Raw genomic sequence first — 13,776 nt, 5'->3', positions numbered from 1 at the left:
AAAACAATGTCATGAAACTAATGAAAAGAGTTAAAATATCTGTTCATTTTAATTTTATTTTCAAAGAGCTTCAGTCACAAAAATGATTTACAAGTCTATTTACAATTCTATTGTACAGTTATTTATGTATGCCTCTTGACAACAGGGTACCATTCTAGAGCAGCAATACATATTTTAAGTACAAAGATGTAGTATCATTTCAGATCTAAAAATAAAAAGGAGGCTGAGCTTCTAGAGCGTGCTGTAATGACGAACCTTTTAATCTGTGTTAGGCTTGAGGAATTAATGACATACTGAGTAGTTTCTGGTTCACATAATTATCAAACAAGCTGCAGTTTGTTGAAAATAGCTTTAAAAACCTGAAGCTTTACTGTATAAAATCAACATATTCAAGACTCTAAAAATTGTCAAAAACCCACAGCTTTCCCTTAGACATACAAAAACCTTAAGTTTACAATTCAGAATTTCATGGGAGAAATCCTACAGAACTTTAGCTCTCTCATTTTGTGATGATCAACATAAGCATTAAAAATTCGCAGCATAAAAAGGACTCCACATCTGCTTAGTATTATACTGTATATACATATACAGTACAGGATTATTTACCCGATTTGGGATGACTGTTCAGCACAACCTTCATGAAGAAAGAAAAAAATAAATAGAATTAAAAATCCAACAACTTTTAAAAAGTGCAACAGTAAGAGTTTCCGATTTAAAGTTACGATGAACACGGACAGTCAGTTCTGTGGTGTTTTAGCCGCTTCTACTCAAGCATTATTTGCAGCATCTTCTTTTTACAGTAGATTTAGTTCTATAGTACATGAAATTAGTTACTGCTAATTGAATCTGAAGGGAAGAGAAAAAAAAAACCTTTAAAAATAACCCTGAGGGATATACAATTTAATGATCTTGCAATTTATTTCTAAAAAGTAACATTTATTATTTAGCAATTGCTTTTCTGGATAGACCAGTCCTTTAAGTATGTGCATAAATAATATTTAAAAATCAGTAATATTTACAAATCCTAATACATCAAAGTAATATACGTACAGATTAAAGTCTGCATACACAAATAATTTAATAATAAATCAAACTCCTCAACGTAAGGCCAAAATATACAGCAGGAAGAAAATGTCTACCGAGTATCTAGTGGAGCTCACTAAATTGGTCTGTTCACCTGAATTTAGACATCCAAGATGAACATCAGAAGAGATTCTTTCCACTACAAACTGAATTTTATCTTACTTCAAAGGAGAAACTGAATGCACTAGTGCAGATCTAGTTTGCTGCGTTTCTGACAACCAGAGAAACTGCTCAAAATGAGAAAAATGATAGGTGGCTGAACTCAGCTCTTGGGCAGGAAGGCATAAACCCCAATAATCGCAGAAGATTCAAAAGCTTATTTTGTGGCTGAACTTGCAACAACAAGAGGGATTCTCAGAAAAGCTGATTTATTATTCTTGACTAAGCGTCAGAAGCAAACAAGGTCAGAGCTCAAGCATGCAACCTCAACATTTACTAGCTCCAAGCGCATACCTTGAGGAAACAAGCTCCCATTTGCACAGTGTTCAAGTTTAACAGGCTTATGACCCATTAGTCAACACAATCAAATGGAGACACTTGGCAATTTCAGTTTTAATAAGAGTTCCCTAAAATGTTCTCTGAAGACAAGCCCACCTGAATAAGCTGTTTCCTCCTCACTTTCTAGGTAAGTCTAATAATAAACTAGCATAAGACTGAAAGACTAGCTTCAGAAACCAAACAAGCCAAGAGAAATTATCAGTTTAGAGAAAGTATTAAGCAAAAGCATATAAAAGGGAAAGACACAAATATCTTCTTTCGCTTCTGATGGAACAAGCAAGCTGAAATGGTCAAGGAAATGGAAAGTAAAAGCTTACGCATTTAAGGATAAGTCACAGCTCCCAGGTCCAAGATGCATAGCTTCACAACATTTTTTTCAACTGAAATATTTTTCTTCAAATTTGAATACTACTTACGCAGCTAAGAATTATTCTTCATCAATTATTCCATGCTACAAAGCTTCTGTAATATCAACATTGACAGAAGTTAGTCAACTGACTCAAGACTCATAAATTTAGCCAAGTCCACAATTGCAGACTCCTGAAAAGCTACTGATGTTGTTTGATGTTTATGACTTTAAGAAGCTAGGATAATAGGACTTGTACATTGCTCTGTTGAATGAATGCTGAAGAAACCACTTCCCCCTTCCTCCTGCTCAACCCCTCGAAAACAAAGAACAATAACAACAAAAAAAAATATCAGGAAAAGAGTTGACAGCTGGACGGGAGGATAGTACATCACATGCATACTATTTATGAGGAGCAAGTGTTAGTAACTTAAACCCCAAAGTTCTAGGAAAAAGTCTTCCAAACCACTTAGCACCAGTTTCAAACTCCCCATTGGCACAGTATGTTCAACACTGCAGAAACCATAACGTGAGCAGTGAGGACACTGTCCATACTGCCTTACAGAACACAGGGGAATTAGGCTCGACCTGAAAAGTTTCCCTTATTAAAACAATGCTGGAATGGAATTGTCTCCACAGGAATATTTTTTTTTTAAAAAAAAAAAAGAAACCAAAAACACCCAGCGACAACCAAAACCTCAAATTACATCATCAGAATACACACAATTCAAAATGAACCCAGCTGGCCAGGCAGTTTGGGGCCCTCCTTTCATGACTACTCTAAAGGACCCGACCTCCTTCTCCAAAGGATCTCTACAGAATCATAACTTCTTTAGATCCCAGATCCCTTCCCAAAGCTTGGAGGTGTCTGAACCAGTCAGTTACACCTGGTCAAAACATACTGATCAGGAGTCAATATCTTATCATCTTCTCAAAGACAACCAAAGGAGACTTTTCTGAACGTTTAGCAAGTTGAAGATGGTTTGGAGAGAAGTAATTTGTGGTTTAAAAAAGTTTTAACCTTTGCACAAAGACGATGCCTACCTCTACATCTCTGTAGACCTGTTCTTCTAGTGGTCCTGTGTTCTGACACCGCCTAATGGCAAAATGACGTATCGCCACCCCAAGTGCTTAAGCAGCATTATTGGTGATGCAAGCTTTTTTTTATTATTATTATTTTTTAATAAATAAAACCTACATAAGCCTTATAGTTTTGTAGCAAGACAGATTTTTAGCTCATCTATTTTCTCTTATTTTTGTTTCATACAGCTACATATAGTGCTTAAGACACTGGCAGACTCTTTGAAATGCGTATGGTCTTAACATGCACCAGTCCCAAGCATGGGCATGTGAAAATATTCCTCCCTCCCACCCCCATATTTCTCTTGCAGCAGTAACTGGCCTTACTACTTCAAGGTATATAGGAAAACTGTCTTGATATTTACAAATAAAACATGGTCCACAAAGGGATAATCCAACCCTTCTGCTGGAAAAAGCAAGGTCTGTGGAGAAATGCATAGCTAAATGTAATAAAACATGAGACAGAAGAAAGTGTTAAGATTCTCCAGCCTTCCTTCTCCAAAAACTTGAGTGTAGCCAAATGCCTCCCCCTCTGGAGGCCACCTAAGCCATTCCTTAGGGTTAGCTAGAAAAGATGCTAAGAACCCACTTGAAAGCAATGTGCTTTCTTCTTAAGGACAGAGCATATTGCTTCTGTCGCATTCCTAATTCCTGCTGTGGCCAACTAAAGAGTTAAACTTAAAACTCCAAACATTACATCTGGAAACACTCCTTACTAGTAGGGACAAACTTAGAGGTATACACACCAAAACTTTAGAACCGTTCTGAGGCACAAAGCTTTTCAACAGTGAATATATTAGGAGGAGAAAGAAAAAAAAAAAGAAAAAAAAAAAAAAAGAAAAAAAGGCATGACAAAGTTATTATGTGCCTCTAGTACTACCATGAAACCATTACATCATAGGGTTTACATGAACACGTGCCCAGGTAAGCGGGTTAGAACAATGATTAAGATACTCCAGGCAAATTAAGTGAACCTGTTTTAACTGCCCTGCAGTTTAAACCTTCAAATACATCTCATTTAGGAATAATGAAATCTGAAAGAAGGTGGAAGGAAACACTCATTTTTGTTCTGCCTAAGGTCACCTACATTTTTAAAATGTATAGCCATAAGATGTCTGGCTCTGAACTCCGTATTCAGAGACACAAAACAGTTGGAAACATCTGCATTAGAATTTGACATTTAGTATCCTGCAATTTCAAATAAAGCCTTAAAATTACATTCTTCTGAATACTTCTAGAGACACATGCCACCAAGATCCACTGTTACGTTACAGTGATGATTTGATATGAACCATTTTCTTGGGCTGGTACTTTCGCTTCTGTTGTTGTTCTGGGTTTCGGTGGCCATTCTGGATCAACCAGCAGTTCCTGAGCTAGATGCATATACTTGGCTTTTGGTGTCTTCTCTCTACAACCAAACAGGGAAGAAAGGAAACAGACTCCACAGCGATTCACAGCCTCCTGCAGAAGTGAACAGATTTGAAAACTGGATTACCATAAGAAAAAATTAATATAATTAACAATAGAAGAAAAACTATTGTTCTAGTTTCTAATTTACTATCTCATTGTCACATTGGACCTAGAAAGTGTAGTACAGAAACTCTTCTGCTGTGTCATCTCTTCTGTACTATGGCAGCAATGACATTTAAAAAACACTAAGAAAAAAAATAAGTATTTTGCATTATTGTAAGACCTAAGGTCACCAACAGCTTTCAGGCTGATTTTATAATAGCTTCAATAAGCACAGGTATAACAGACACCATTAAATAATGTTACTATTGAGGAATGAAAGTCTGGTCTAGAAAAAGCAGTCAAATTCCCAGAGGCTCAAAACACTTTTTAAGCAATAAATTGTTTAACTGCAGGCAACCAGCCAGCCAAAAGTGGCAGAATTTAACTTGCTGATACTGAGAAACCTAAGTCCTACAGGTATTAACAGTTATTAAAACAGACAAATTATTGAACTTAACTCTTCTTTCCTTCCTACTTTTCCCCTCCCAGTCCTAAATGCACGTAACAGCTACCTGGAGAAGAGAAACACCATTCCTCATTCTCAAGACTGGATCCCTCTCATGTCTCAGACAGCACCTAGCGTCTGCAGGGCTGACATTTTAATGGAGATATATTCTATGGTTTTCTTCACGCTCTGAAATTCTATCAGTTGATGAACTGAACCAAACAAGAGCCTTTAAGGACAATTTCCATTCTTTGGTGAATACAAACCAATTCGTTCTTCAACAGCCTCAAAAGGAAAAACGTAAATCTGAACTGAATACATTTAATAAAATTTAGTGCTGAGAAATAAACCATTGCAATTCTGGCAAGAACAAATTCACAACCAGCTAAATGCAATAAGCCCAGAGGCTTAAAGAAAAAGCTAGTTTTTATGGGATTGCACATAGACTTCCTTCACGTGTTAATGACAGAGGGGCAGACCAAACCAAGATTCATGGTCACCTGAAAAGCAGAAGCTAAATCTTTCAGCCTCCTAAACAATCTGAAGTAGTAATAACATACTTTCAATTGCTATTTTTTTTTTCATTTCATTTCTATGTGCTATAAAATTACTGCTCTCAGAAAGATCTAAAATTCTAAACCACATCAATTAAATAAAGAACTGGATTAGACCCAGCATCAGCAATTCAGCTTCCAAGCAAATCAAGACGCTCCCAGTCCTAGCATGCTAACTTGTGAAAACACAGAACTTGCTAATATACAAACTGAAGATAAAGTGACAAAAGTTCTAAAAGCAATCCTCTGGGTTTGCTTTGCAGTTCTTGTATACACAGCTAAATTCTTTAAGTATCAACAAGGAGAAAAATCTAAAAACCAGAAGCCTTTCCTTTTAACATTCCAGTTACAGACATCTAATTTAGGCAGTCTTAAGCTTAAGGTAAGCAACGGACACTTATCGATCATAAAGAGACACAACTGAATTAATCTGCATGCACTCAAATGATGACAGCAAAATACTAGTCTCCAACCTGAGGCGGCTGGGGTATGGTGAGGCGATATTCTCCTTGTTTGTCTCGATTGAACACAACCTTCCAAAGGATCATATCAAGGAGGACATTCTGTGAGACATTGCAGTGAGTGGGAAGAATTAAAGAAACTAATGATCATTTGTTGTTAGTGTGCACATCACAAATAAAACCTGAAATAGTGTGTTAGGCATAACTAATTCAGTGCCAGGCAAAACTGAGTTTACGTTACTTGTCAGTAATTAAGTGATAAATGTTTTCGTTCTTAAAGTGCTCACATGAGATTTAAGAATATGAACATGTACTTTAAATCAATAGCAGCAAGGACCAAAACTGCATCCTTTGATACAGGTAAGAATAATACACATTCTTAGCACATTTCAATTCTCAAAAAAAACCCTGTGAAGCACTGCAGACATGAGTGCTTAAAGGAGTTTCCCCTCAAACCATTTTTAACATTATAGTGTACTTCATGCTGGAGCCGTGCTTTGTTCATAGTTTGTTTTAAACCAGCGACATTCCCAGAAAAGCTTCAGTGGGGTAGCAAAGCTGAGCCACCAGCAGGAAGTCTGAAGGAATTCTGTAGGAGCTGTTCCAGATTTTGGAAAGGAGGGCAGAAATTGAACGGTATGTTCAGTACATCTGGTTATTCTCACATGGCTGTGCGGGCGGACTCAAGAGCCTTGAACAAATCTGGCAACACAGGTGTGAACCTGTATCTTCCATGGCCTTGAGCCTACAACTCATCTTCGGACAGATTCCATTTCTGACATCTCACTAACCTCTGCCACTAGATAGGGGAGCTGATTAGCCAGACATTTCTATAACAGACTTTATGATGCTTATTATTTAAAATATACCAGAATTTTACGGTGCTTTTATAAAGCATTTGCAACAAATGTTCAGCTTGTTAGATGTCTGCTTTTGAAGCCAGTCAGTTTAAGTATGTCTATACCGGGCACCAGGGGCAAGGAGGAACATCTGCTAGGATCTGCCTTTGTTATGCAGTGTTTTCTGTCATCTGGTAGAAAGAATATGCGTGCTTTGTGAACCTCGTCTGGCACCCACATGGAAGAAGCAGAAGCTTTACACAGCATTTCAGAAACCACGTCTGGGACAACCACAGCCAGAGACCATTCCTGCTGTAGAAGCAATGAAGAAACTACATATGATCGTAGTGTGACACAAGTGTCAAACTGGCAAGTGTGGCAGAAGAAGATCGATCCAATTCCTCAAGTATTTCATATTTATGAGATACTTCAAGAGGTGATTACTGAGGGATTAGTGCCAGCAGAACAAACGCTAGGTGATACACACACAGAGTTACCCTGTTAAAAGAAACGAGGAAATGCAACAGCAGGTTTTCCTAGATACTCAGAATATGACCTGTAGTACCCCGCTAACTCTGCAGTGAAAAGCGTAGTGAGCAGAAAATCCACCCAGGGACACAAGGACAGAAAGGCAATGAGCTATACTGGAAGTGAAAGAGTAAAAATACCCTGACATTTCCACACAGCACATCGGACCCAGTGAGTTGGCATCACGTGAAAAAACTTCAGAGAGCCTAAAGTAATACTGCCGGAGTTGGACAAATACAGTTCAAAAGCTGGGACAAAAGCAGGCTGAAGTTATGAAAGGTGAAGTGTGTATTCTAAAACAAGGTTTGGGATGCGAGGCTCACTAGACAATGCTTCTGTTGGACACCTGCTGTGCAGTAAGACAACTTACCTGTCTAAAAGCATTCATTTAATGGGGAAAGCGGAAGAAATAGGTTTTAAGTCAAAGCAGAACATTCCAAAAATTTAATGTCAAGAAAACTAAATTCTATAGGTACTTCTATTCCACTACTGAAGTATGGGCAACAAGATAAATAGGAAAGTCTGTTTAAATGGAACGTGACAAGTCATCCTACCAGTCTTGGTCACGACAGTTAAGTGACTAAAGTGTTGAAAGATGCTAACTCAAACCTGCACTGGAGAAAGAGTGGGGTGGGATTTGAAATGCTGGATGAAAGCAAACGCTCCGGAGTAATTACATGCCTTATGTTATACTTAGTAGAAATTCAGAAGTTTACAGATTGACGTGGCAACCAACAAGGCCCAGGAGTGGAACCTTACGAACATTTCAACCGAAGGAGAACCATTTGTCCTCGAGAGGCACGTGCTGATACATGGATTAACACACTGTACAGACTTGCTACTGGAGCCCTTACACTTCCAGAACAGAAACATCACCAGATTGTATAAAAGTTAGAAAGATCACCTGCAGAACAAAGTGATTTCTCAGCAGAAGGTAAGTTTATTTCCTTCAGTAATATTTATCACTGGACTGGAAATTGCAACGACCACCTATTTACACTCCATGTATCAACATGAAGCTCAATTCCAAGGACTAATCTCAGTACTTCAAAAAAGCTGATTTCTCACAGATGGCAATAAGAACATTAAACGGAAAAAAAAATTCTATCTAGAAGGTTTGTTTTAAATTTACTGGAAGACAAAAAAGCCACAATTCTGCAGTATCGGAATAACTATTGTTTCAGTAGCAAGGACAGCAGTATAAATAAAATTTAACTTTTAACAAATAAAAAAGGTGGGAAAAAAGAAATATTTCATATTTTTTTTACTACTAAACTCTTAAAGAGTTAAAGAGCATAAAAAAGAAAATATCACAAGCACAGTTAAGAGTAAATACAGGACAATGTAAGAAAGTCACAGGATCTTTCGGAGAGGATAAGTCTGTTAACAAGGCAAAGGTCCAAAAAAATTAGCATCCACTGCCATGTTCTGGAAAAGACAAGTTACCACCTATCAGGTCAAAACACTGAAAAACATGTTCCAATAAGCAGCAACATAATAGCATATATTGCAAATTCTATTTGGAACATTTTTAGCACAAAGTCTTGACAATTTTGATTAAAGCATCTAAAAAACCTTTGGCTGATTTTATTTTTACTAAGTCACAAATAAAAGGGAAAAAACTAATCAACCAGGAAGAATATTAACGCTGTAGTAACCTTCAAAGGCCAAAATGGTATGATCCAAGTAAACATTATGATGGTTACCTTGATAGAAATCCCTTCCATGGTAATGGAAATACTGACTAGAAGCTGGAGAAAACATTATACAGTAAAAGCAGATAATTATAAGGTGCAAGTGCTAGATAATGTTGAAAGGCTTTTCATCTTGCAGGAAAAGAGAGTGACTAATGGCTGCAACCAAAACCCAAACGTATCCACGTTGGAAATAAGGCATTACTATCACAGGGAGAAGAACTAACCACAGGAATAAATGACTGACACTGAATCCAGACTCCTTCTGGAGGATGTACCTGTCAAACTTTGATTCTCGGAAACAACATATGGGTACCTGGATGAAAAGCAGGGCATGTTTCTGCCCACATTAACTCTGGCATTACAGCAGAAGAGGTCAATATCTAGAGTGACTGACTTTGGATAAGCTCAGGGCTGGAAAAAGCAGATCTCTGCAAGAACATCTCTACTTCTGGACTTGGATCAGATTAGATGAACAAGTTATACAGACCTGCATTATCCTGAACAATAAGCTATTCATATGATGCAACTGAATGAAGATAGGCTCCCCTAAAATTTTATATAGTTCTTTACTATGCTATGTTATTCTGAACTGAATTAACACAAATCAAGCAAATAAATATGGAGAGTACTGTCCTATGAAATAGTTGAAATAATGTATGTCTTTCAAGTTTTCCTCCTTTTTTAATTAATGAAAAAGGTTTTAAAATTCTGCTTTTAACACAGAAAACCTTGACACCTTAAATCTAGCTTACAAGGACATTTTTAGGAATACAAACTTATGAAAACAGCGACCACTTACACCGGCATGCTGTGAAGAGATACCTTCTAAACAAAAGACAAACATGTACCCTGAAAAATTTAACAGACAAGCATTTTTTTCCACTTTAATTTCTTACCTCCATCAGCACAGACACAATTGCATTGAGAATAACAATGAAGAGAATTCTTAGGCGCCACTCATATGGCACACACACGAGCTGTGAGAAAAAGTTGCCAGAGATTAGCAACACACAAATTAAGTAACACACATCCAACAGTTAAAAATTCTCCCTCCCCCCCGCAAAGCTCTAAAGGGAGTCAAGCTTCCCCAAAAGGCAGCCCATCGGTTATCCTAGGAAGTACAGACACCTGCATATCAGCTGAATCTTACCTCAAGAAATGTGTCAATAGATTCAACGGGATGCAACAAGATGAAAAATATGAAGACATAAAGAACTATCACAGATACAACAAACAGAACTGTAAAAGAATAAAAAAATATTTTAATTGGACCATCTCACAATCAGTTTTAGACAGTTTTTCCATGTATCACGGGTTCGTTACCCCTTGCAATAACCTCTTTTCTCCCTCTAAAACCCTTCTAGGCAGATTTTGACGATACAAGGTGTGCTGATCGCCATACAGAGACAGACTGCCAGACTTAGCTTCTCACTGGCTCACTTGCAGAGCTGAAATGTATATATACATATACTTCTACAAACAAAGCAACTATTAGCACAAATATCTCCATACAGTTCAACACTTCCATATTTCTATCTCCGATTACCAGAGAATAACTATACTACATTCTCCTAGTAACACTACTACTGCTGAAGTGGGACAAAGGAGTTGTAAGCGAGCCATGGATAAACAAAGGCTCAGTTACTAAGAGTCTAATTTCGACCCGTATATAGTAAGAAAAGACTCACAGTTTTTGTAGCATGGTTGTCTAAAGGGCTTTCCTTTAGAAAAGACAATTGCCACTATGAGGTACTGAAAGCTGGATATAAAAAACAAAGTTGTGTTTTCATAATTTTTAATGTAATGTTCATCATGAAGAGTCTCATTCCCATGGCGCGCAGAGCTGGTGTTTGTGGCATCCAATACATTACATGCACTACAACATAAAATAACATTTAACACTGCGTTAAGGAGAAGAAGCAAACAAGGCCTACTTACTAAGAAAAGTAGCGACAGAACAAATTACTACAGTAGCAAAAAATCCTATCTTTGAAAACAGGTAGTAAGAAATGAAACTGTGTCAGGGAGGTAGCAATTTTCGTGATTTCTGAACTTTAACTTTTTATGCTTTCTGCTTATAAGTTCACTACATCAATTGTTTAGAAACTATCACTGCAGACACACATGTAAAAAAACATTGCTATCTAAAAAAAGGATTAAAACACCTCTTCTTTTTCAGAAATATGAATTTGACTTACTGGAACTCTAACAGGAAAAAACCTTTACAATATAGAAGAGTTAAAATAGATCTTAACCATTAATTAGAAATTTTGATCTCAACTGTCCCAAAGTTATGGAGTCTTCAGACCTTGCGGTGTGGCTCTGACCCAGTTTTGTATTTCAGCCATTGGGTAACTCCTATGTATTTAGTAAGCTTTTCACAAAAAAACCCAGTAGACTAACAAGCCGCCACACAGAAGCTTTATTTACAAAGTCCCCAAAGCGGGTCAGTAAAGAAGAGAGCAGTTACTGTCTGTAGCTTCCCAGTCATTACTGGGTCCTGCATGGAGCCACTGAAACACTTACTCAGATTCCATTGTCCAAGGCTCATACCAGGACTGCTGTTTCACCCAAAAAAACCCAAAGGTTTGGAAAGCAAGGCAGATGACGATCTGAGACAAAACGGAACACAGAAGTGGACCTGAGATAAGACCTGATGGAGGCCTTCGCGCAACAAGCTCCTTCCAAGCAGGGTTCAGACTCACTGGAAAGAGAAAGAAAAACAAATGACACATTACATCATTATGGTTTTCGAGAGTTACCCTGTTCACATTCTGCAGAATTAGAATGGCTTGCTCATGACAACACTTTAAAAATTAGTCCAGAATTGCAAGTGTGAAACCACCTTGAAAAGATTATACTGCACTAGAAGAATGCCACAGTGCCTTCCACAGGCTGGTCACCCCCAGCAGCAGCACAGGACAGCAGGGGACAATAATAGAAGCCATGAGACTTGAGGAATTAGTAGTGTCTGGCCAAATTCCCTTTGTCTGGCACAAGGGCTTACAGCTCGTCTCCTCAGTTTTGGTCTGCCACTGCTCCAAAGCAGCAGCTTCTACTAAACTTGAAAATGGAATTCTGTGGAATCAAGTACTTCACTAGGTAATAGTTTCAGAGTATAACATTTTCTGGACAGAAATTCAACTAAAAATGCAAGAAATCAAAACACTTGAGAAAGATGATACTGGAACAACTCCCGTTTTGATTCCAAAAACAGTTTCCTTGTGTCAGTACAGATTTACCACTTCCTGTACCGTGAAGAACTAGTTTTCTATGATCACGCCCACAACCTGCTTTTTGTATGAGGGCATTTCACAGGCTTCAGATGAATCTATCTCGGTACACAGTGTTTGGTTTTTTTAATGCATATACTGTAGTAGGTGTAACATCCCAACTGTATGTCACAGTGCTTAGCTTACTCCAAAGAGCACCTAATAAGGTGTTAAACAAAAACTGACCAAACAAAAACTGCTTCATAGAAGCCAGCAGTAGTAATTCAACACAATACTTACTAGTGAAGACAACCACCAAAATGATTGCCAAATCAATGAAGAGAAACTGGAAATCTCCCAAATTGCTCAGGATCTAGACAAAAAACACACTTGAAACATTGGTAATCTCTTCATACCAAGAAACGTCTTACAGTGACACTCCTATGGCATTAATTCTTTAATTATCACCCTGTAAACAAGACAGTCTCTTGGCAAACTGTGTTCCTTTATCTGCAGGGGTCTTGACTACTCTACAATTCACAGGTCCAATTCCTGAAGTATCAAGGTATGAAACCACTTCAGTTTCAAGATGCATAAGCTATTTGTAATTGAAATTTGTTTGTAATCAAACTTACATTACTGAATCTTACAAACCAATGAAATAATAGCTTAGGCCCACAGTTCTCTAAACACCATAGCTTTACTATGTAGTCATACAGAAATGCCAAGGTCCTTTAGTACTTTCCATGATTAACTCTGAATGCAAATTAAAAAAGACAGGATTTCTACCACATGCCATATTGCAAATCCAATCATATTAATAGGAAACACCTCACTTGGCTTTCTTTTTTTTTCTCCCTCCTAACTCAGTACTTGCAAGCTGCTCTCTTTCAATCCTTACATAAAAGGAATGCATTGCCCTTTAAATACAGTTAGGCTATTTTTAAATGCTGATGTTTTTTAAACAATTGAAAACTGTATTTCTGTTCCATTGATATGCTTTTTTGGACTTCACACTGTAGAGACTTTCTATCCATAGGCATTAGTTATTGCCTCTTTAAAAATCGATACTCCCATGTTTTTCATACAGTTAATATTAAAAAAAAAAAATTGAAAGAATACTCACAATACTTTTAGTCCAAAGACACTTTTTAGAATGCAGGTGTTGCATACCCAAAAAAGACTTGGAACAATTTATATTCAATATCTATCCATTTTCAAATCTCAGGATACTTACAGAATATAGCAGAGTAACACTGATGTACTGGATAATGCTGTATAATGCCATGAACTTAAATACACAGAAGGAAGTTATTAAAGCAGCACGGCCTTCCCTGTTAAAACAAATGCAAGCATGTAACTGGAAAGCTTCCTGTGCAAGCAGTTAAATTCTGCTTAGCAAAATGTTAGCTGCAATTAAACACATCACCAAAGCCTTCGAGGGACATTAGGCTGAAGAAATACAGAGAGAAAGGGGTTGCAACGGTACACTGTCAAGTACATCAGAGTCGTGAGCATGCC

General features: G+C 37.5%; 1 protein-coding gene across 5 annotated transcripts in view; it reads right to left on the bottom strand.

Annotated features, from left to right (window-relative positions):
• Nucleotides 1–38: 38 nt before the first annotated feature.
• The window catches only part of ATP13A3 (ATPase 13A3), a 61,266-nt gene continuing 47,528 nt past the window's right edge, over nucleotides 39–13,776 (bottom strand). For 3 of the 5 annotated variants that reach the window (XM_037406348.1, XM_037406349.1, XM_037406350.1), the window contains exons 27-34: nucleotides 13,493–13,589; nucleotides 12,556–12,628; nucleotides 11,570–11,747; nucleotides 10,732–10,919; nucleotides 10,194–10,282; nucleotides 9,940–10,020; nucleotides 5,992–6,081; nucleotides 39–4,468 (exon numbers count right to left, since the gene is read on the bottom strand). In XM_037406348.1, coding sequence (XP_037262245.1) covers nucleotides 4,271–4,468; nucleotides 5,992–6,081; nucleotides 9,940–10,020; nucleotides 10,194–10,282; nucleotides 10,732–10,919; nucleotides 11,570–11,747; nucleotides 12,556–12,628; nucleotides 13,493–13,589 — 994 coding nt within the window. In that variant the 3' untranslated portion in view covers nucleotides 39–4,270. The remainder of the gene's footprint in view (nucleotides 4,469–5,991; nucleotides 6,082–9,939; nucleotides 10,021–10,193; nucleotides 10,283–10,731; nucleotides 10,920–11,569; nucleotides 11,748–12,555; nucleotides 12,629–13,492; nucleotides 13,590–13,776) is intronic. The other 2 variants (XR_005107180.1, XM_037406351.1) reach the window with 2 other exon arrangements.

Source organism: Falco rusticolus, chromosome 13 (genome assembly GCF_015220075.1).
Source record: "Falco rusticolus isolate bFalRus1 chromosome 13, bFalRus1.pri, whole genome shotgun sequence".
NCBI lineage: Eukaryota > Metazoa > Chordata > Aves > Falconiformes > Falconidae > Falco > Falco rusticolus.
The sequence above is the reverse complement of the archived record's forward strand: the minus strand, read 5'-3'. Positions and strand labels throughout refer to the sequence as shown.